The sequence below is a fragment of the Eptatretus burgeri genome, chromosome 8 (assembly GCF_056783735.1).
Source record: "Eptatretus burgeri isolate ZD-2024b chromosome 8, Ebu_testis_v1, whole genome shotgun sequence".
NCBI classification, from domain to species: domain Eukaryota; kingdom Metazoa; phylum Chordata; class Myxini; order Myxiniformes; family Myxinidae; genus Eptatretus; species Eptatretus burgeri.
In genome coordinates, this window is record NC_140968.1 from 105,050,149 (window position 1) to 105,072,806 (window position 22,658).

The 22,658-nt window shown below is 41.3% G+C and overlaps 1 protein-coding gene across 4 annotated transcripts in view; it reads right to left on the minus strand.

Annotated features, from left to right (window-relative positions):
- The window catches only part of LOC147022483 (acid-sensing ion channel 1-like), a 545,466-nt gene that overhangs the window by 70,682 nt on the left and 452,126 nt on the right, over positions 1-22,658 (minus strand). For all 4 annotated transcript variants that reach the window (XM_085893422.1, XM_085893424.1, XM_085893423.1 and 1 more), the window contains one exon: positions 9,184-9,311. In XM_085893422.1, coding sequence (XP_085749548.1) covers positions 9,184-9,311 — 128 coding nt within the window. The remainder of the gene's footprint in view (positions 1-9,183; positions 9,312-22,658) is intronic.

Consider the following 22,658-nt stretch of genomic DNA (forward strand, 5'->3'; position numbering starts at 1 on the left):
AAATCAATGGGATGTTAAAAAAGAGAAGTACAAGCAGATACTGCAGCACCATGCAAGTCTGAGTAGAAATCGTTCAATCAGAAGAGGATAAATTTTCCAACGAGGTAATGACCTCAAATATCTCGAGTCCTATCACGGGTTTTGAACAATCGCAGGCAACCTATTGTGTTCTGATTTAGTTATCGCAATATTTCATTTCGGTTAATCGCGGCTTTTGAGCTGAGATGAGTCAATGTTTGTGTCTGCATGTATGATTGCCTCCCATTACGAGCCTTTTCTTGTTTCTCGCTCATCATGAATTGTAATAATCAGACCAGCATACGGGAATGAAGCTACGTTTAGTGATGAATTGTCATCGAACAGGAAATGATGTGTGTAGATCCTGTAATGCAAGCCACAACAGTTGATAATAATGGCAAAAATGTAAAACGATGGACAAAATTTGTTGTGCTAAAAGGTAGAGAAATGTTATGACATTGTGCAAGAAAATTCAGTTGTTGGAAAGGTTGGCAAGAGGTCAAAGCATGGCATCTGTGGGTGGCCATTATCGGATCAATGAATCGTCTGTAAACCTGAGTCAAATGTGGTAATACGAGAGAAACCACTGTAGATTTACCCACTTAAGTGGACCGGTGATACGGGAGAAATCATTGCAGATGTGCCAATGTTTCCACGAGTCACCTGGGGCCGAAGGCTCCAGTTCAACCATGGCAGATGCTGAAGAGACAGGATTGTTTTGGAAGAGGATGCCATCTGAAACCTTCCTCTCCAAGCAGGAAAATTCTGCTTTGGGGCAAAGTGACTAAGGATTGTTTTACCCTTCTTCTATGTGGCAACGCAGCAGCCGACTTCATTGTGCTCCTGATGATCGAACAGCCTTCGCAAGTACTACATCCACATCTTTCTTACCAACATCCTTCCCCCTCTAACAGCATCATCATCCCGAGCTAAGTCTTGTGTTTTCGATTTACAGCAGAGGACAGTACGAATGAGTACGTAATATGTTTACCCCAACCCACCTCGCTCTTTTGTAATAAACTTAAAAGGTAAAAGTCTTGTGATTTTGTTTCTTACCTCTGTCACCGAAGGTGAAGGAGGTTATATTTTCACACCTCTCTGTCTGTTTGTTTGTTTCTCCGTTTGTCTGTCTGTCTGTGTGCAGGATATCTCAAAAAGTTGTGGACGGATCCAGATGACATTTGGTAGGCAGGTTAGGTGTGTAACTATGACAAAATTATTCGATTTAGGTGAAGATATGAATCCGATCTAGATACGATAATTTTTTTAATCACTTCCACCACCTTAGGTGAAGGAGGTTATGTTTTCACCCCTTTCTGTCTGTTTGTCTGTCTGTCTGTCTGTCTGTCTGTCTGTTACTTGGCAAACAAAATTTTTTTTTCGACAAGTATGTTGATCGCCTCTGTCTGTTTATGTGTTTGTGTGTTTCTTTGTCTGTCTGCTCGCCTCCAGCCCAAACCGCTCAACCGATCACTCTGAAATTATCAGAGATTAATGTCACCGACCCTGCGACAGTCGCGCATTGGAGTTTCGTAAAGGCCCGGTCACACCTTGACGTTTTAGCCAACGTATGCCGATTTTTGAATTTTTTTTCTAAAACGCTGGCACACGTTGAATACGTTATGGGTAAGTTTTGATAACATTGAGAGCACACTGAAAAACACTGCCATACGTCGTTGTACGCTGGCTTTAAACGTTGTACTTTTCGGTTGTCCTCAAATTTTTTCATGCTTGAAATTTCACGACGTATGCCGGCGTATGACTCACACATTCCGCTACGCTAGCCACAAGTTGTATGCATGGTCTGCGATCGTTGACAGACGTCAACACATGCTACTTGTCAGTTAATCATAAGTTGAGACACGCCGAGGTAATGTTTAGCGTACCCGAAACTTATTTCTAACCTATGATTAACGTGTTGTTGGCACGTTACACGATCGTTGCCACACATCGACAGACGTTACTTTTAAGTTACTCATAGGCTGAAAGACGTCGGTATAATGGATCGTCCTTGCGTCAGCGTCCACAGCGTCCAGGACACTTATTTGCAGCATTCTTCAAACTTTTCTTCGGCATGACGAGGATGTTCACACTTCGATGTCTAGCTTGGCTATGATTCCAATTGTCCATCGGCAGCATTTATTTAAAATAGTCGAGTTTGAGCGTTTTAACACGTTCAGAAGAAACGCTTCAAATTTCAAAACCCCAGCGTCAAAAAACAAAGGCGAGTGACAGCAATTTAAATCGTTCATTGTAAACAATGAAAATAGCTGAGTGGTACCGTTTAAAAGTCGTTGAGTGTAAAAAAAAATCCAATTGTTGAGCGCAAGCGTCTACTTTCAATAGTGGAGATGCAGCCATTTAAATCGTTGAGTGGCAGCCTATGAACCTACCCGTGGACACGCGGACGCAAGGACGATCCATCATAACCCACACCCTCCCCCTCACACCCACCTACTACTGCCAACATGAACAAACTACTACTAATACTAATACTAATACTAATACTAATACTGATACTGTTACTGCTGACATGGACATCGACTCAAAAAGGACTCGAAAACACTGTTGGGTTCCCCTTTTATGAGCAGCATTTTTATATACCAATTCCCAAAACCGCTGGGAACACGTCTTTATATGGTCGTTGTAAGCTAGAAACACGTTAATTTATTTTTTTTTGTCGACCGGAAGACGTCATTGGAATACGTCTACATACTTCGATGTGTGTTGGGACTACGTAAAGAATTGGTTCAAAGCACGTCAAACATAAGTTAGAAATAAGTTTCGCGTAAAAAAGACATTACCGTGACATGTTTTGACTTATGAGTAGCTTATAAGTAGCCTTTGTGGACGTGTGTAAGCGTCCACATATCGTGTGTAAAACTTATCCCCATCGCATGCGGAACGTGTGTCATACGCCGAGTACGTCATAAAATTTTGAACATGTTTAAAATTTCTTGACGTACTCTACTTACTACGACGTATGATAGCGTACTTTAGCGTTGTACTCACGTATACCAAACTTACTCATACCGTATTTGACGTGCCCCCAACGTTTTAGACACATTTTTCTTAGGTCGGCATACGCTGGCAAGATCAACAAGGTGTGACCGCGATGTTGACACTTCCATTTCTACGGCAGTTATGATTCGAATCGTTGTGCGTCAGCCTTTTAATAGGCTACGCCACGACATCGTCGGCGATGCGTGCAACGCGCTATGCCTGAGTTAGACTATCGTTGGGCATCGGTTGTGTCGGCCGACAACAGGTTCAGCATTCGTTGGTATAAGTTATCTATAACACAACAAAACGTTCTGTGTCCATTACTAATATGTTATGCATACGACCAACTCGTTATGAATACGTCCGAATCTTTAAAAAAAAACATCAAAAGTTCAACGTCAGCCAGCGTTTTACATACATTTTAATACGTTGCCATCGCTGGCTAAAACGTCAAGGTGTGACCGGGACTTAAGATTTGGTTGACGAAAAAGGTCAACATCGGCCAATAGGCGAATTTAAGCCAAATTTTCTAAAATCCTCAAATTTCATTCGATTGACTTGAAATTTGAACAGGATTTGCATATTAGGTCATTGAATTCAATCACCTATTACTTTTGAGATCATAGGTTGGAAGGTCAACATAGGCAAAAAGGTCAACCCAAAATAGGCCAAATTTTTAAATTGTTTCTAAAATTGTCAATTTTCATCCGATTGACTTGAAATTTGAAGATCATTTGCATATCCGACTGCTGAATTCAACCACCTATTAATTTTGAGATCAACATAGGCCAAAAGGCCAAGTTGGGCCAAAATGGGCCTAATTTTCTAAAATCCTCAATTTTCATCCGATTGACTTGAAATTTGAAGACCATTTGCACATGAGGACACTAAACTCAACCACCAATTACTTTTGAGGTCAACATAGAGCAAAAGGTCAACATAGGTCATATTTCTAAAATACTCAATTTTCCTCCGATTGACTTGAAATTTGAAGAGCATTTGCATATCACCTCACCGAATTCAACCACCTATTAATTTTGAGGTAACCATAGGCCAAAAGGTCAGCATAGGCCGTATTTCTAACATCCTCAATTTTCAAACGATTGACTTGAAATTTGAAGAGCATTTTCATGCCAGGTCTATGAATTCAACCACCTATTAATATTAAGTTCAACACAGGCCTAATTTCTTAAATTGATAGATGGGACCAAAAACTAAATATATAACTATATCTCAAAAAGTTGTGGACGGATTCGGATAAAAAAGAACTTGGTGGACACGTTGGATGTGTGACAAGGATGAATTGATTTGATTTTGGTGAAGATCTGAATCCGGAACCAGATACAAGAATTTTTTAGTTTTGAAAGTGATTTTTCACCAGCGAGAAAAAAAAAAAAAACGTTATGGAGCACGATATCTGATATTGGGCCCGATATGTTCGATTGGATCAGGCATTGCATGGCGGAGGTATGTGCTCCATCGAGTGTCCTTCTAGTTAACCTCCGCCATCTTCGAAGATGGATGGAGGTTACCGTTTTCACCCCTTTCTGTTTGTTTGTTTGTTTGTTTGTGAACAGTATTACGGAAAAACTCCTCGACGGATTTCGACGAAACTTGGTTGGGGGTGGGGGGGGTTAGGTATGGTCCAAGGATAATGCCATTAAATTTTGGACTTGGTTCCAAACCCCCCCCCCCCCAAAAAAAATTGTTAGAGAAAAATTTTTTTTTGCATGTCCACATGTTTTAAGTGATTTCCAACCCCCCCCCCCAAAAAAAATAGAGGATTTTTATTTTTTGCATTTCTACATGTTTTAAGTGATTTCCAACCCCCCCAAAAAAAAATTTAGAGAAAAAAAAATTTTTTTTTTGCATTTCTACATATTTTAAGTGATTTCCAACCCCTCCCCCCCAAAAAAATGGAGAAAAGAACTATAACTCTGTCAGCACTATTGACATATTTAATGAATATGATATAAGGTTCACTTGAGTCATCCAGCAGTATTGGCGGCAGAGGTTTTGCACTCTCCTGAGTGCTCCCCCTCTAGTTATATACTGTATTTATTTTATTTACATGTTGATTTCAATGTTAACATGCTATACATATATTTTACATGATTATTTTAATTGTGATGTGGTTATTTTGAGCTGCCACCCACCTTCCTCTTTATTTCCTTGAAGCCCAGGAACTGAACCTCCCTTTTTTCCATTGGTTCCTGGTTTCCAAGATCATAGTTTTAACTCCAGCAGCATTTTCAGGAACCTTACCCCTGCAATATTTGAGGGTTTACAGCATAGTAAAACAGTATTTGGAGAACAAGTTTAAAGCTGGTGTGCTCCTAGTGTGAGAATGAACACTTCGGGCACGAGTCCCATCGAGTTCATTTGGGATTATCGGTACCTGAAAATAGAGAAGACGAAGAGGAAGAAAAAAAAAAGAGAAATGTTTAATCCCAATCACTATAATCTCAAATAATATGCAGTATATATGTATACTGGTGGGGTATGCTTACACATTGTAAGCAATAATGAACTGTGCTTCCCCATTGTCTCTGGTCACTCACATGCAGTGAGCACAACAAGGCTGCACTTATTTTCACATATTTTCATTTCTTTTTTTTCCATTTATTTATATTATCATTTACAGATGATTTCCAATGGTTCCGTTATTTTTACTGGTGTATTGGCTTCAATGTCCATCGATACTCAAAATTTCAGCTTTTTCCATCACCTGGAAGTAACCAAACATTAATACGAGTCAGTCAGTCAGTGGTTAGTCAGTGAGTGGTTAGAGTGAACTTTATAAATATGGTCCCTTATGTTTGATTCGAGTTGTTTCCCTGAACATATTAACAATTCATACAATTTTGACCATTTTCCAAAAAATTCAAACAATCTCTCTTTGCCCAGAAAATAAATTATTCAACAAGATGGTTTATTATATTCCGGTGGCTTGTGATCCCGCAAAGTGGATTACATCAAGGAATCGTATCATGCAGTTTGTCTCCGGTGTATAGATTAAAGTTTGTGCTTTGAATAATAATAATAAAAAAAACTTTCTCATTCCATTTTGTACATGGGCTATCTTTCACCTGAACGGCCATTTAAACCACACTGCACAGTGGTGAACCAGTGAATGGGGTTAACTTGTCTTTGATCTCCTTTCATTATATTGTGATGTCTAAGTGTGGTCGAGAAGAAATGTGAAGGAGGTTTAAGTGCTTGTGCTAAGAGGGGGAAGAGGGAGAGGTGGGGTGTGTGTGGAAGGGGGTTGTGGGTGAGATGGATAAATTAGGGACTGTGGCCTTTTCTCGAATAACTGAACATAACAAATCAGGCATAGCTTGGATAAGGAGGCTTCACAGTGATGACATCCTTCAAGAAGGAGTGAACAGATGAGTTGCATGTACCATCTGCTACCAAGGTTTTGTGAATGGTGAGATACATAATAATTTGACTCTAAAGTGAGCGTGGTGTTGAGTTTTTGCAAGGTCGGTCTATCGGTCTCTCTGGCTCTGTCTCTCTGGTTCTGTCTCTCTCTCTTGATCGGTCTCTCTCTCTCTCTCATGCAGCACAAGGTCGCTGGGTTGCATCATTGGCTGGGGGCATGGCAGTATTGTGGATGCAGTGCCCCCTGCTGGTTAGGACAGGAATTTGGAATTTGGCTATGGTTCCGGCAAATGCTTGCGTATTCTTTGCGAAGGACACCGTGGAGTCTTTAATGTCCACCAACTAATGCTGACGGAATTTTTGTCGGAAGTTTCCCTTTGTTGATACATCTTCTTTTACACCACCTTATTTAACACGTTGCACTCGTTTTCCGTGCCTGTTGTTTGTGTATTTTATGACGTCCCTCAAAACAGTAAAATTTCCTGTTTGGAATTATTTTCATTTTGTTTCACTGCCGGACAGGCAGACATTACCTTACTCTCCTCTTCCTTGATTACCTTACTCCTCTCTGCGCATGCGTGATCGGGACGAGATTCCGTACACTTTGCCAAATTCAGAGCAAGGTCCTGCTAAACTGCAGGTTCGTGTTCCAATTCATCTTCCGATTCGTGTTCCAGTGTTCAAAATATAAAATTTAATTGAAATCAAGTTGTTCCTCGATCATAAACTGAATTGCTTAACCCCACTTTTGAGTTCATGTGCGCGGGCCGTGAAGTAATAAGCGAAACAATGTGAAGCAGTCTTACTCGTCTGCAATTTTGCGCATCCGGTCTTTCTGCCTTCCTTCGGGATGGTGGTGATGGTGACCACCTTCCAAGCAGGAGGAAGGCAGCTTGAAGTGAACGACCTGCTGCAAGTGACAGGTAGAAGAGATGCCAAGTTCAACAGAGCATGCTTTGAGCAACAAGATGGTCAGTCTGGTTTCCATCCTCAAGGAAATGTGATTTAATGATAAATTGTCATCAAAGTTCATTTGTCATCTTTCAATCCAATTGTGTACAAGTCTATCATGGCTAAACTTACTCGCAGTCAGTACAGTTGCTAACCGTCCATGAATGACTTTGTCTTCTTAGATCATGAGATGTGTTAAGTGTCTCATCAATTGCATGTTTTGACATGTTTATGTGGACCATTATTAGCCAAGATGCATCCCAATCTCGAAGACTGTTATCTCTGTTATCTGTACAGTATGAACAGCATGACGGTGACATATTGACAGCCGGGGTTTTGAACCGTCGACCTCCCAGACTCAGAGTGGATGCTCCAACCACTATGCACTGAGGCCGGTCGTCAATGTAGTCAGTGATCTAGATTATTTTTTACAATGGTAGGATATCTACTCGTAAACAATGGTTCCATTTGTGTCAATTCGATTTGTGCCATGCAGCAGGCCTTCAGAAGATAGGTCAGGTAAACAGGTAACCAGCAAAAAGGTATCGGTGTTCGGGAATCTAAGGTGAATCCAAATGCAAAGGACACTAATAAATGCTTTTTCTCACCTTTAGCTTCATATATCATTATAACATAAGTAGAGAAGTAGAGATACACTGCTGCTGCCACAGACATAGGCTTTGGAAATGTCAACAGGTACGTGACGTGCGCGATAATTCGGTGAAGCAGAATGGGCACACAAACCACTGAAAAGCCTAAAATTAGTCCTATGCAGTCAACATGCAATACTTTCACATCGAATCAACCACACCTAAACCTCATTACATGAAAAGGGACACCGCTGTTTACCTGTGGGCTGTGAGAGGTGTACTTTCAACCGCTATCTTTCTGAAGTCATCAGAATTGTGACACTGTGCCAGCAAACAACTTACTGAGCAATCATCGAAGTGTCCAAAGGTCCAAACAGTGGCTGCTGAAGGAACACTTCTTCTTTTGGAGGCAGCACATGGATGGGAGAGTCATCATTGACTGAGGGTGTGGTTGTGCCACTGATGCGATACCACTTGTAGATTAAAGCAAGAATTTGGAATTTGTTCAGAGTGTCAGCGATAGTTCACCTACTCTTTACGAAGGACACCGTGGGATCTTTAACGTCCACCAAGCAATGCCGGCAAACAGGACGCCTGGTTTAACGTCCACCCGAGGGACGGCACACACATTGATGAACCACCCTGCCCGTGAAACACCGGGATGACAGTTTGTCGCTGGGTCAGGATTCAAACCCAAACGAAACAGCTTAGAAGCGAACGTGCATACCTCTAGGCCATCCTGCCATCCCGAAGGAACACTGCATCTCGGTGATCTCTCAGAGTGGTGAAGATTACATCAGACTGGTCTACTGTAACATCATTCATACATCAGGTTTTCTAATCCCAAGTGGTCAGCCACGGTAAACGCAATGGCATGCTTGCGTGAAATGAGGATTCAAAGGCTGGAATTGTGCACACCATGTATTAAAGCGAGAAATGAAATTATTAAAGAATTATGTGCCAATTGTAATTTTCACACCGTGTTTACCATCACAAAGCGTCGACTCCCGGTGAAAACCGGTGAGTTTAATCTGCAAGGGCATGTCAGTTTTAAATATTCATTTGGTGATTTGGAGCACAAACTACCCGCAGGACTGAAATGCATTTACTTTGCCTGAAGATGACGTTAATCCTTTGGAGCAAAGTGAAATCTCTTCAAGGAAAACGTGAGTGGTGCTTCAAAGCATGCATCAAACAAGGTTCAAAGGACCCGAGCTTTACCCCAAGACCTTACTTGCTGCTCCTGGCAGGAAACCAGTGTTTGGAATCCGGGAGAAACCCCAAAGCCAAGCTGTTCAATGAATGGAGGCTCTTTCTGAGAGTGGATTTGAACCTTGATTCCAGCTTCAAACGATGTTTCATCTGCACAGAACAATGGGAAGTTAAATTCCAAACCAACATATGATTCTAACATCAAACGTTCTAACTTGTCATGAAATTTCCAACATTATAATGCTCGTTTTGACAAGCATTTTTCTTTAAAATAAACAATCTCAACTGGAATGGCACTCGGAGGAGTGCACATCTCCGTCAGGCAGAACAGTTTACGTTTTGTATCCCAGCGATAGGCCGAATCTGGATCCGGACCTAAACCAAAATCAAATCGGCTTGTTCTTCTCACCGACTCAACTCCTCAACCAAAACTTTTTGAGATCTCGTATGTGAAACAGTTTTTGGCCCCAAATCTCGATGATTAAGAATCACTTTAAAAACTAGAAGGGCACTCGGTAGAGCATACACCTCCACCACGTAATGCCTGATCCACGAGAACATATTGGGTCCATTACATTTTTGAAATATCATGGTATATTTCGTTTTTGCCCCACCTCTCAACGGTGAGGAATCACTTGGAGAATTAAATAAATCTCGTATCAAAATCCGAATTCGGATCTTCAGCAAAATTGAACCAAATCTTCCTCGTCACACACCTAACCTGCCCAACAAAATTTCATTCGAATCCATCTACAACTTTTTGAGATATCTTGCACACAAACAAACAAATACAAACAAGAACAAGTGTGGAGACGGCGATGGTTTACGAGCAATGTACACGGTTCGCCTTTTTTCAATTTTTTTGACCTTCAAGGGGATGCCACGAGCAAACTGGCGGGAATAAGGAAAAACGTCAATGATGAAAGTTGTAGTAAGTTGTAATTGTAAGTTGTAGTAGTTCTTTCATCCCCACTTCCTGTGCAGGCTGGAGTTCCTCAAGGTAGCGTTCTGGGCCCTGTTCTTTTTCTGGTTCTCATCAATGATCTCTCGGACTCTGGAAAATCCTCTATTTCTCTTTGCCGACGACTCCACCCTCTGCCGTACCATCTGTCATCCCTCAGACCAGCAAGCAGCAGCTTCTTCACTCACTGCAGATCTGGATAAAATCACAAACTGGTCCAACACGTGGAACATGTCTTTCAATCCAGACAAATCTCACACTCTCACTATGTCTCTTCGAAATGACCGTTTACAAAACCCCCCCATCCACTTTCTCAACAATCCTCTGGAAGAAGTCTTTTCTTTCAAGCTTCTGGGTCTCACTATCTGCCATGACCTTTCCTGGGAAAGTCACATTTCCAACCTCGCCACAAAAGCCAGTCGCCGACTGGGAATCCTCTGTCGTGCTAAGTCCTTCCTCGGCCCTCTTGAGCTCTTGACCACTTACAAAGCTTTCGTCCGTAGTCTGATGGAGTACTGCTCTCCCCTCTGGGCTGGTGCTCCTGCCTCCCACCTTTCTCGGCTTCACGCTGTCGAAACCAGGGCATTTAAGATCATCGGCATCTCCCGCAATGAAGCTGAGTCTTTGGGCCTCTCACTCTATCACCGCAGGTTGGTCGGTGGTCTTTCTGTCTTCTACCGCCGACTCCTCTCCAGCCTTGCCCCCCTGCTCTCTCAGCGATTTGTCTCCACCACATTTCCACAGGGCGCTCAAGGTCCACCAACAACCCCCTTCTGGTAAAACTACCAAAATCACGAATCACTGCTCATCTTCATTCTTTCATTCCTCTTTTTTCCCGCCTTTGGAATAAACTTCCTCACTCTATTCTTTCCCATTCTTCCCTCCAGGCTTTCAAAACAGCTGTTCACCACCACCTCTTATCTTCCCCCATCCAAATCCTCGATCTTTTCTACCCCCGATAATCCACCCAAGCCCACTTCCTTCATTTCTCCTGCTTTCCTTCCTGAAAGTCCCTGTAATGTCCATCTTCTCTTCGCCATGTTCCCCGTCCCATCCCCATCCCTCTCCCTTCCACAGTTCACCTAATGTGTCTGTTCCCCACTGTTTTGTCCCTTCCACTCCCGCCCCTCTTGTCTCATGCCTCCTTGCTGTGAGTTGTGTGTTAGCTCTCATACGAGCCTCGACCAAGGTATACAAAAAAAAAAAAAAAAAATCGAAAAGCACTATAAATCGACCACGAATTGCGAAATCCTAAACGTAGTTAGCTTTTTTAATTTTTTTTATGGCGGGAATCGGGAAAAACGTAGATGATGAAAGTTGTAGTACTCGAAGAGCACGACTTGCATACCAACTTTCATTCGAAACAGTTGAAAACCCGAGGAGCTCGATGCCCAATTTATTGATTTTTTTGACATTTTCTAAGTTCGTGACCTTGTGACCTTGACCTTGGGACGAAAATGAAAAATTGAGCTCCGTGGGGCTATGCAGGTGCCATTGCGCTAACCAAATACCGAAACACCTGCCAGATTCGACAAACCCCCTCGGAGAAGATGTAGCTTGAAACCGGCTACCCCCTAAAAACATGTTTTTTTGGGCGTGGTTCCGCCCATAATGGGCGCAGCACGCCCATTCTCAGGAAAACACAACTAGATCATGATATAAACCTCCCACCAAAATTTTATCAAGATCGGATCAAAACCCACGGAGCTATGCTCGGGACAGACAGACAGACAGACAGACACACACCAATAACGAATATAGTGGTCACTTACTGACCCGTGAACCAAAAAGACATCGTGCGGAGCACGATACTTGCAAAACCCATAAAACAAATTTGACCTCAAAAATAATTCGTGGTTGAATTCAGTAAGCTGATATGAATTTTTTTCTTTCAGATTTCTCATCAATCGGATGAAAACTGAGGATTTTAGAAATATGAATAGTTTATTGACCTTTGGCTTCTGTTGACCTTTTCACCATTTGACCTCAAAAACAATAGGCTTCTTGCTTACGAGAAACTCAACCATGTGGTGAAGTTTCGTGAAGATCGGTTTAGAATTTTGACCTGTAGGCGGTAAACAGACAATCAGACAAACAGAAAAACAAGCAGACAGAATAACAAAATCGACGAACCAATATTCTTGAAAAATCTTCGATTTTGCAAGAAACAAACAGACAGAGAGGTGTGAAAACATAATCTCCTTCACCTTCGGTGTTGGAGGTAATAAAAACATTCTCATATCCGGATCCGCATTCAGATCTTCAGGAAAATCGAATCCGTTTGTCATTGTCACACACCCAACCGGTCCACCAAGTTTCACCCAAATTAGTCCATAACCTTTTGAGATATCATGCTCACAGGCAAACAATCAGACAAACAGTGGGGAAAACAACCTCCGCCCACCTTCGGTGGCAGAGGTAACAACTGGATGGAGGTCTGACCAATAATCAATCATCTGACGAAACAACAATAATCATCCGACCAAACCCATGGGAACAGGTAACACTGATAAGCAGCGAGTCACGACGCTGACTCTGTTATGCTATAATGTGTGACAATGATTATTTATTTATCCATAGGGGGTGATGTCATGATTATTTATCCACAGGGGGTGATGTTATGATTATTTATCCACAGGCGGTGATGTTATGATTATTTATCCATAGGGGGTGATGTTATGATTATTTATCCATAGGGGGTGATGTTATGATTATTTATCCACAGGGGGTGATGTAATGATTATTTATCCACAGGGGGTGATGTTATGATTATTTATCCTGAGGGGGTGATGTTATGATTATTTATCCACAGAGGGTGATGTAATGATTATTTATCCACAGGCGGTGATGTTATGATTATTTATCCACAGGGGGTGATGTTATGATTATTTATCCACAGGCGGTGATGTTATGATTATTTATCCACAGGGGGTGATGTAATGATTATTTATCCACAGGGGGTGATGTTATGATTATTTATCCTGAGGGGGTGATGTTATGATTATTTATCCACAGAGGGTGATGAAATGATTATTTATCCACAGGCAGTGATGTTATGATTATTTATCCACAGGGGGTGATGTTATGATTATTTATCCACAGGGGGTGATGTTATGATTATTTATCCACAGGGGGTGATGTTATGATTATTTATCCACAGGGGGTGATGTTATGATCATTTATCCACAGGCGGTGATGTTATGATTATTTATCCACAGGGGGTGATGTTATGATTATTTATCCACAGGGGGTGATGTTATGATCATTTATCCATAGGGGGTGATGTTATGATTATTTATCCACAGGGGGTGATGCAATGATTATTTATCCACAGGGGGTGATGTTATGATTATTTATCCACAGGGGGTGATGTTATGATTATTTATCCACAGGGGGTGATGTTATGATCATTTATCCATAGGGGGTGATGTTATGATTATTTATCCACAGGGGGTGATGTTATGATTATTTATCCACAGGGGGTGATGTTATGATTATTTATCCATAGGGGGTGATGTTATGATTATTTATCCACAGGCGGTGATGTTATGATTATTTATCCACAGGGGGTGATGTTATGATTATTTATCCACAGGGGGTGATGTTATGATTATTTATCCATAGGGGGTGATGTTATGATCATTTATCCATAGGGGGTGATGTTATGATTATTTATCCACAGGGGGTGATGTAATGATTATTTATCCACAGGGGGTGATGTTATGATTATTTATCCATAGGGGGTGATGTTATGATTATTTATCCACAGGGGGTGATGTTATGATTATTTATCCATCGGGGGTGATGTTATGATTATTTATCCATAGGGGGTGATGTTATGATTATTTATCCGTAGGGGGTGATGTTATGATTATTTATCCACAGGGGGTGATGTTATGATTATTTATCCACAGGGGGTGATGTTATGATTATTTATCCATAGGGGGTGATGTTATGATTATTTATCCACAGGCGGTGATGTTATGATTATTTATCCACAGGGGGTGATGTTATGATTATTTATCCACAGGGGGTGATGTTATGATTATTTATCCATAGGGGGTGATGTTATGATCATTTATCCATAGGGGGTGATGTTATGATTATTTATCCACAGGGGGTGATGTAATGATTATTTATCCACAGGGGGTGATGTTATGATTATTTATCCATAGGGGGTGATGTTATGATTATTTATCCACAGGGGGTGATGTTATGATTATTTATCCATCGGGGGTGATGTTATGATTATTTATCCATAGGGGGTGATGTTATGATTATTTATCCGTAGGGGGTGATGTCATGATTATTTGTCCATAGGGGGTGATGTCATGATTATTTATCCACAGGGGATGATGTAATGATTATTTATCCATTGTGGGTGATGTCTTGGTCATATATCCATAGGGGGTGATGTAATGATTATTTATTCATGGGGGGTGATGTTATGATTATTTATCCATAGGGGGTGATGTTATGATTATTTATCCACAGGGGGTGATGTTATGATTATTTATCCACAGGAGGTGATGTAATGGTTATTTATCCATAGGGGGTGATGTAATGATTATTTATCTAAAGGGGGTGATGTAATGATTATTTATCTTAAGGGGGTGATGCATCACATCTGATTTATTAATACAATTTTATGACTCGGTTTAAGAGATGTCGGAAAAGAAAAACTGCGCAAATCATTCACTTTACTCCACCTGATGGCTCTGACTTGGCAGATGTCATCACGTCATCAATGTCAGTAAAACTGGTTTGTTAATTTATTTTTCATTTTCTGCTTTCATATGTAGCAAGTGGCTGTGGATTTGCATCATTATTGAGAGCATGGCTGTGCCACTGATGCAGTGCCCCTTGTAGGTTAGAGCAGGAATTCCTAATTTGTACAGGGTGCCAGCAAGAGCTCACCTCCTCTTCACCAAGGGATCTTTAACATCCACCAACTAATGCTGACAGACAAGATGCCCAATATAACGTTAATACGAGGGAAGGCACACGCGTTGATGCCTCGCCCTGCATGTGAAACAACCAGGATGGATTTAAAGTCGGGTTGGGATTCAAACCCAGGATAGACAACTCAGAGGCGAGTGTGCATACTTCTATGCTCTCCCGCTAGCCAATTAATCCAGGCTGATTGAGTGGCTCAGGAGGTGGGAGGGTGGGAGAGGGTTGGTGGGTGGATGGATTTTTAAACCCTGTGTTCAGTTTCATTTTATTCATGTTTATATTTATTGCCTGGTTGCTGCATTTATCCCTGGAATGCTGCATTGCCATGTACATCGAAAGGGAAATCATTCAAATAGATTTATATTACAGTTGGAAAAGAAAGGCGCAGAATGATATAACAAAAGTCTGGTGAAAGGTTATGCAATATCAAAGATGATGGACATATTCAACAGAGGAGAATATGTCAAAAGAGAGAAAAAAAAAAATGATCAGTTGGCTCTCCTGGTGTGGCCCACGTGTCGCAATGAAGCACCAATCGTTAAAGGTGTTCTGGAAGATTTATTGTTTGAGTGAATATGATGTTATTATATGGATTAATGGGTTGGTTATTTATTAAGGTATAAAAGGGAGGTAATGTTTTAGTGCCTATATAAATTTTACACCCCCTTTCAAGCCTGGTGTTGGCTTCGTGGTTCGGGTGGCAGGCTTGGGATCTTAGGGTTCCGAGTTCAAGCCGCATCAGCCGCGGAATTAACACCAGGTGGGGTTGACTCAGCCTGTCATGTTTCCGAGGTCAGCGAAATGAGTACGAGTGAACTGGGACTAGGGGCATTGCATCAGTTGTGCTCTCATACTCGGTAGCAGTGGGGATGCTCTGTTGATCATAGCCAGCTGAAAGCATGAAATCATGCCACCACAATAGGTGGAAGTATAAATATAAATAAATTAAGAAACACCCTTTTCAAAATTTTTCACCTTTTCTTGCCTCATATCCTGGAATTGAATTACATTAATTCAGTCTTTTATCACCTTTATTTACACATCGTAACCTGCAACTTCCAAGTGAAAAACAAATTCATCAAATGTCAGAAAATTAATTAAAAATACAAAACCAGAATATCTTGGTTGGATAAGTGTCCACCCTCCCTGAGTTAGGACCTTGTGGAAGCATCCTTGACAGCAATTACAGCTGTGAGTCTGTTGGGATAGGTCTCCACCAACTTTGCACACCTTGATTAGGAAATACAGTATTTGCCCATTCTTCTGTCTAAAACTGTTCAAGCTCAGTCAAGGTGTGTGGGGAGCGTTGCTGCACAGCGATCTTCACGTCACGCCACAGATTTTCGATTGGATTTAGGTCTGGACTCTGACTGGGACACTCAAGGACATTTATCTTTTTGTTCCTTAGCCACTCCAATGTAGCTTTGGCTGTGGTTTTCTGGTCGTGTCATGCTGAAAAGTGAACTTCCGTCCCAATTTAATCTTTCTTGGAGAGGGCGGCAGGTTTTCCTCTGGGATTTTTCTGTATTTTGCTCCATCCATTTTCCCTTCTATCCTGACAAGTGCCCCAGTCCCTGCTGATGAGAAACAGCCCCATACCATGATGCTGCCACCACCATGCTTCACAGTAGGGATGGTGTTCTTTGGGTGATGTGCTGTGTTGGGTTTGTGTCAAACAAAGTTTTGCATTTAGACGAAAAAGTTCCATCTTGGTTTCGTCAGACCACAAAACTTTTTGCCACATGGCTTCACAATCTCCAGAGTGGTTTTTTTTTTGCATACCTCAAATGGGACTCAAGGTGGGCTTTTTTAAGTAATGGCTTTCTTCTTGCCACCTAACCGTACAGGCCAGACTTGTGGAGTGCTTGGGGTTGTCACATGCAAACAGTGACCAGTCTTTGCCATAAAGGTATGTAGCTCTTGCAAAGTTGCCATTGGCCTCTTGGTGGCATCTCTGATCAGTCTCCTCCTTGCTTGGTCACCCAGTTTGGAGGGACGGCCTGATCTTAGCAGGGTGTTGGTGGCACCATACGCCTTGCACTTCTTAAATGAATGTCTTGACTCTGTTCCAAGGAATATTCAAGGCTTTTGAAAAAATATTTTATACCCATCCCCTGATCTGTGGCTTTCCACAACTTTATCCTGGAGCTCATTTGAAAGCTCCTTGGTGCTCATGGTTGAATTTTTGCTGTGAAATGCACTCCCCAGGAGAGGAAAACTACAGGAACAGCTTATTTTATTCTTAAATAATCAGAAATACAACCATTTAACACAGGTGGAGGCCGATTAACTTGGTGTGTGATTTTGAAGGTGATTGGTTTCACCTGAGCTAATTTACAATTGCTATTACAAGGAGGGTGGACACTTATCCAACCAATATATTCTAGGTTTGTATTTAAAATTTAATTTTCTGAAATGTATATAATTTGTTTTTCATTTGGAAATTGTGGGTTACAATGTGTAAATAAAGGTGGGAAAAGTCTGATTTCATGCAGTTTCACTCCAGGCTACGAAGCAGCAAAAGGCGAAAATTTTGAAAGGGGGTGTAGACTTTCAATAAGCACTATGTTTTTTTTGTGTTTCACATGTACACCAATTTAACCAAAATAACCACTACATCTATGAAAGACAACAATGGTGGGAAGTAATTTGTGAATGAAAATAGGAGATGCATGTGCATTGCAGCCTGAAGACCTGATAGGTTTTCAGAAACTTGTTTCCACAAATGGTTAGGTTTTGGTGAAGAACCAGATACTAGAATTCTAAAGTGATTCTTCACCATTTGTGTAGGCAGTGGTGGTACAGCGGGTGTAGGGAGTGGTGAAGGTGCAGCAATATAAATTGGTAGAATTGAGGTATGGGAGACAGTTTTTGTGGGTGATGAGATTATTAAATATGTAGATTCTTCATTTTGTAGGAAGGATGGCAGACATAGAATTCTGTGCAGTTTTCAAGGAGCGGGAGTTAGGGACATTGAAGGAAGGGTAAATGATATTGTATCGGGTCATGACAGGAAGAAGTTGGTTGTGGTACACCTCGGTGTGAATGATGTCGGGAAAGTTTACTCAGAGGTTTTGAAAAATAGATACAGGATATTGGGCAAGCGGCTGAAAGCAAAGGGTTGTGGGGTCGTGTTTTCTGGGATTCTCCAAACATTAGGAAACAATATAGAAATTATGAGCAGACCAATAGACGTCAACCAATGGTGAGAAGAATGGTCTTGGGAGGAAAGTTTTACATTTAAGAAGCAGTGGGAATCATTGAGGGGACAAAGGAAGTGTTTCTGGAATGATGGCCAGATGTTAAATAGAAAGGGGGCAGCAAGGTTTGTAGTAGGAATTGAGGAAGGAATTGAGGCTTTTTTCTATTAGGTCACCGGAGGATAGAGAATGTATTAAGGAATGGATGATGTAATTGTGATGAGTAAGGCCAGGCAAGAAAATAGAATTTCAGGAAGGGAAAAGTTAAATATATTCTATACAAATGCCAGAAGTTTAAATAATAAAATGGAAGAGCTTGAAGCCAAAGTAGATAGCGAGGAGTACGATATAGTTACAGTGAGCGAGACATGGTTTAAGGAGGAGAGTAACTGGAGGACAGGATTATAAGGCTACAAGGTGTATCGGTGTGATAGGAAGGAGGGAATAGGAGGAGGAGGAGCAATCTGGGTAAAGGACAACATTGCATCAAGAGAAAAGGACATTAAGGAAGGAATCAATGTTGAGGATTCTGTGTGGGTAGAGATTAGAGATTGTAAAAACAGTGAGATACTGGTAGGATGCTTTTATAGGGCTCCGGGTGGGAAGGAAGAGGAGGACGGAGGAGTACATGAAGAATTCAAAAGGGCATGTGGTAAGGGAACAGTATTGATTATGGGGGACTTTAACTTGCCAGGGATAGATTGGGTCCAGGAACAGGGAGAGTGTAGACAAATGGCATGAACCCAACAAATGTAGAATGTAGACAAATTGTGTGACGAATGTAAAATGTAGACAAATTGCGCAAACGCAACGGATGTAGAATGTAGACCAGTGATCTTCGCGATTGGTTTAGAGGGAGGCACTTTTTTTCCGATAAGACATCAGTGTGAGAGCTGCCACACCACCTGCAGGACTCCATAACGGCTGCTACTAGGCCCCACCTCCACACACTCTAATTTTATGTTGTTAATTTGGCTGCAACGATATCCTGTTGTAGTTATGTTGCTCTTATGCTTCGCATTGGAACACTCAATTCAATCCATTGGGTCAATTTGATAGCATTTATGGCGGATTACGATGGGGTGTTTTCACATTTGTTTATTATTGACTGCACGTCAGGGATCGCACTTTTGGCCACTATGAGCCGCCACTGGCTCTGGGTCATGCAATGAAGATATTTATGGGGACGCCATCCTGACGAGGGCAAATAAGCCCGAAATCTGGATAAGCAGCTCCTTTTGATGTTCATCTGATGTTGAACATGAAATCTTTGTTTGACAGAGTCGCTGGATCGAGGCCTCTGGGTTGGAGGTGACGCTTTGGTAGAGGACTATATCCAATGGAGATCAGGGGAATGCTCGTCACACTCCACATGTTTCAATATACCTGCCGATTACATCACGTGCCTTCTGATTGAATGGTTTGCATTAGCGGGAACAAACGTCTGGGTGGCAGACGGATGGTTGTTCATTGCAGATGATGCGGTTTACCGGGTGAGGCATAATCTGCGGCGATGCTCACCACAAAAGTCAGGAGGTGTGTCTGATATATAAACGACAAATGTGGTCATCAATGGTGAGATATTTATTGGCGTGCTGTCCTGATGAGGGCAAATGGGCCCAAAATCTGAATGGGAGGCTCCGTTTAATGTTTAACCTCATGTTGATCATGTAATCTTTGTCTGTTTAACAGAGTTACCGGGCTGAAGCTTCTGGGTTGGAGGTGACGCTTTGGTGTAGGACGGTGTCCAATGGAGATCGGGGGAGTGCTCGTCACACTCCACATGTTTTGATTGATTATATATATACTTGTATATACACACATACACACACAACTTAATTGAACCCCCTAACTTGATGAGACAGCAGGCCACAGATCGAGTCCCATCACAGCAATTGCTGCACGACCTGTCAGCAACAAGTGGCGCCTGCCACACGAGCACATTGTCTCTGACTCGCTGCTCACCAGTCAGGAGGTTTTCAGCCAGGAACATAAAAAATATATATATATATACATATAACATATATATATATATATATATATATATATATATACATATATATACAAATATATATACATATATATATATATATATATATATATATATATATATATATATATATATATATATATATGGTAGATCCACATATACAATTCATCCATTGGGACCATACTCTGTGCAGAGCGTTGGTGCTACCTTAGTAGTCTCCTGGACTATTTTGCGCAATCCTGGATGGGTCGCCACTCCGACACAGGATACCAGCAAGCTGGTACTAATAATTACATACAATGCTTCATAAAAATCCCATTTTCTTTTGGATTTCAACCCAGATACCGATATATTTGGTGGGGTGGTGACCTTCGATCATAAAATACGATGTTAAATGTGAAAAAGAACTGTAAAATTAAGACGTTATCACGATCGGTAAGATTGGCGAAGGAGTCACGTGATATCTCAAATGCGCCAATCATTCAAAAACGTAAAATAGTACAACTACAACCTAAACATCAATTGAAAGGTAATGTTACTGCTCAACTAATGACATAACTCTCAAGGGTGAAAGAAGGATTGTTTGTAGAAAAAACGGTTACCATCTTAGCTAACTTCACCAAATAAGCACCTCCATCCTATAGTTTAAAAGAATCAAGTTGACATCGTGATTTGATTTTTGATCGTAATTTAAATCGTAGATGTCTCACCTCAAAGAGGCAATCATTTTGTAGTGCGTGTTATTGGTAGAAACGGGAATTCGGTGTCAAAATTGATTGACGAGATATCACAATGGGTGGAGTGAGAAACCTTGGCAACAATTAATTTTTTTGATTTTCAAATGGTTTCTGGTCACTATTAGAAAAAATATTCAATCACAGGTGAGATATATTTCATTTCTTGCAATATTATTGATATCTCTGACCTCTCAACGATGTCTTATCTGAGGGGCCGTTCAAAAATGACGTACGTAACGCGTGGATGTTGGGGTTTGGAGTGGGGTAGAGGTGGGTGTACGTCCAAACGTGATAGTTTTACAGGGCGTTGGGGGGTGTTTCCATAGTGGTCACATAACGACCTTTTTCGTGACAAATTAAATGAGCTATATAAATAAAGGGCTTTTTGGACGTTTCTGGGTGAGCTTTCCTGTAACCTTGAATGGGGTTCTTGATGGAACTTTTCTCTCTTAGCCATGGCTTTGTTGAGAGATCTCACTGTAAGATGATCAATGGAAGAAAAGTGACACCACCTCCCTGAGAAGAGGAAGAAGAGCCTGCAGCATGAAAACAGGTTGTCCATCTCTATATATAAGTGGTGTTTTTGTTTGTTTGTGACCTTAATGCTTTCAGCTCCCAAAGTTAATCACGACAAAACTTATATGATTAGATTTTTTAACTAAGATGCACGTAAATAAGCGTTTAAAACAGTCTTGGGGAGGTCATTTCATCCATTATTGCCATGTTGCACTACAGAGTAAATACAATTACTAATGTGAGGTAATATATTTACTACAGCTTCACTCCTTTACACCATTTATGGCCTGTCGACCCCATTAAACCCTTTACACCCTTAGACCCTTTACTACCCATTTGAACCTTGTTAAGACCTTTTAGACCCTTTCACACCCGTTGAAACCCTTTTGAGATGTATAGACCTTCTTTGACCATTTAGACTTTTCAGACCATTTGGACACTTTTGACCCCTTTATGACCCGTAAGATCATTGAAACACTGTATACCCACTTATATAATTGAAAACAACATTCCCCCGAAAGTTGCTTTTGACGACCTTTTTCCAGAAAATCGTTTTTGACAACCTTTGCACCATTCACGTCGCATCACAAGTTGCAATGACAAATCAAAACTGATATCCCAAAGCAAAACTGGTGTTTAAAAGTGAAACTGGGACTACTGATCTACGGATCATCGGATGGGAAACCAGAATGAAATGCTGTGAGAAATACTGAATGGAAATTACTGAAAGCAAAATTATGGGAAGTATCGAGAGAAGGCGCAGGTTGGGGACTGAAGAAGCGATGTGGAGAGGGATAGGTGCCTATAGGTGGTCGGTTGGCATGGAAAGAACTTTGGTGATCTTCCATCAGGCGGTAGGCCCAAAACGTGCTTAAATTAGCTTCCCAGCCGAGCTTTCATAATATCACCCTCACCCCCAAGTAGTACTTCGGAGGTACAACAAGCATATATTAGAAATCTTCACTGGTGGAATGGAATGAGGTTGTCAAGGTTTCCAAGCTCCACCTACCGTGCTATGTGCACAATGAATATTTACATTAAATTCCCGTTTCTCGCAATATACACTCATTTGAGGTGAGACGTGTACGACCTTGTCAGCGATGGGTACTTTGCTAGTTTTTAACAATTTTCGATAGA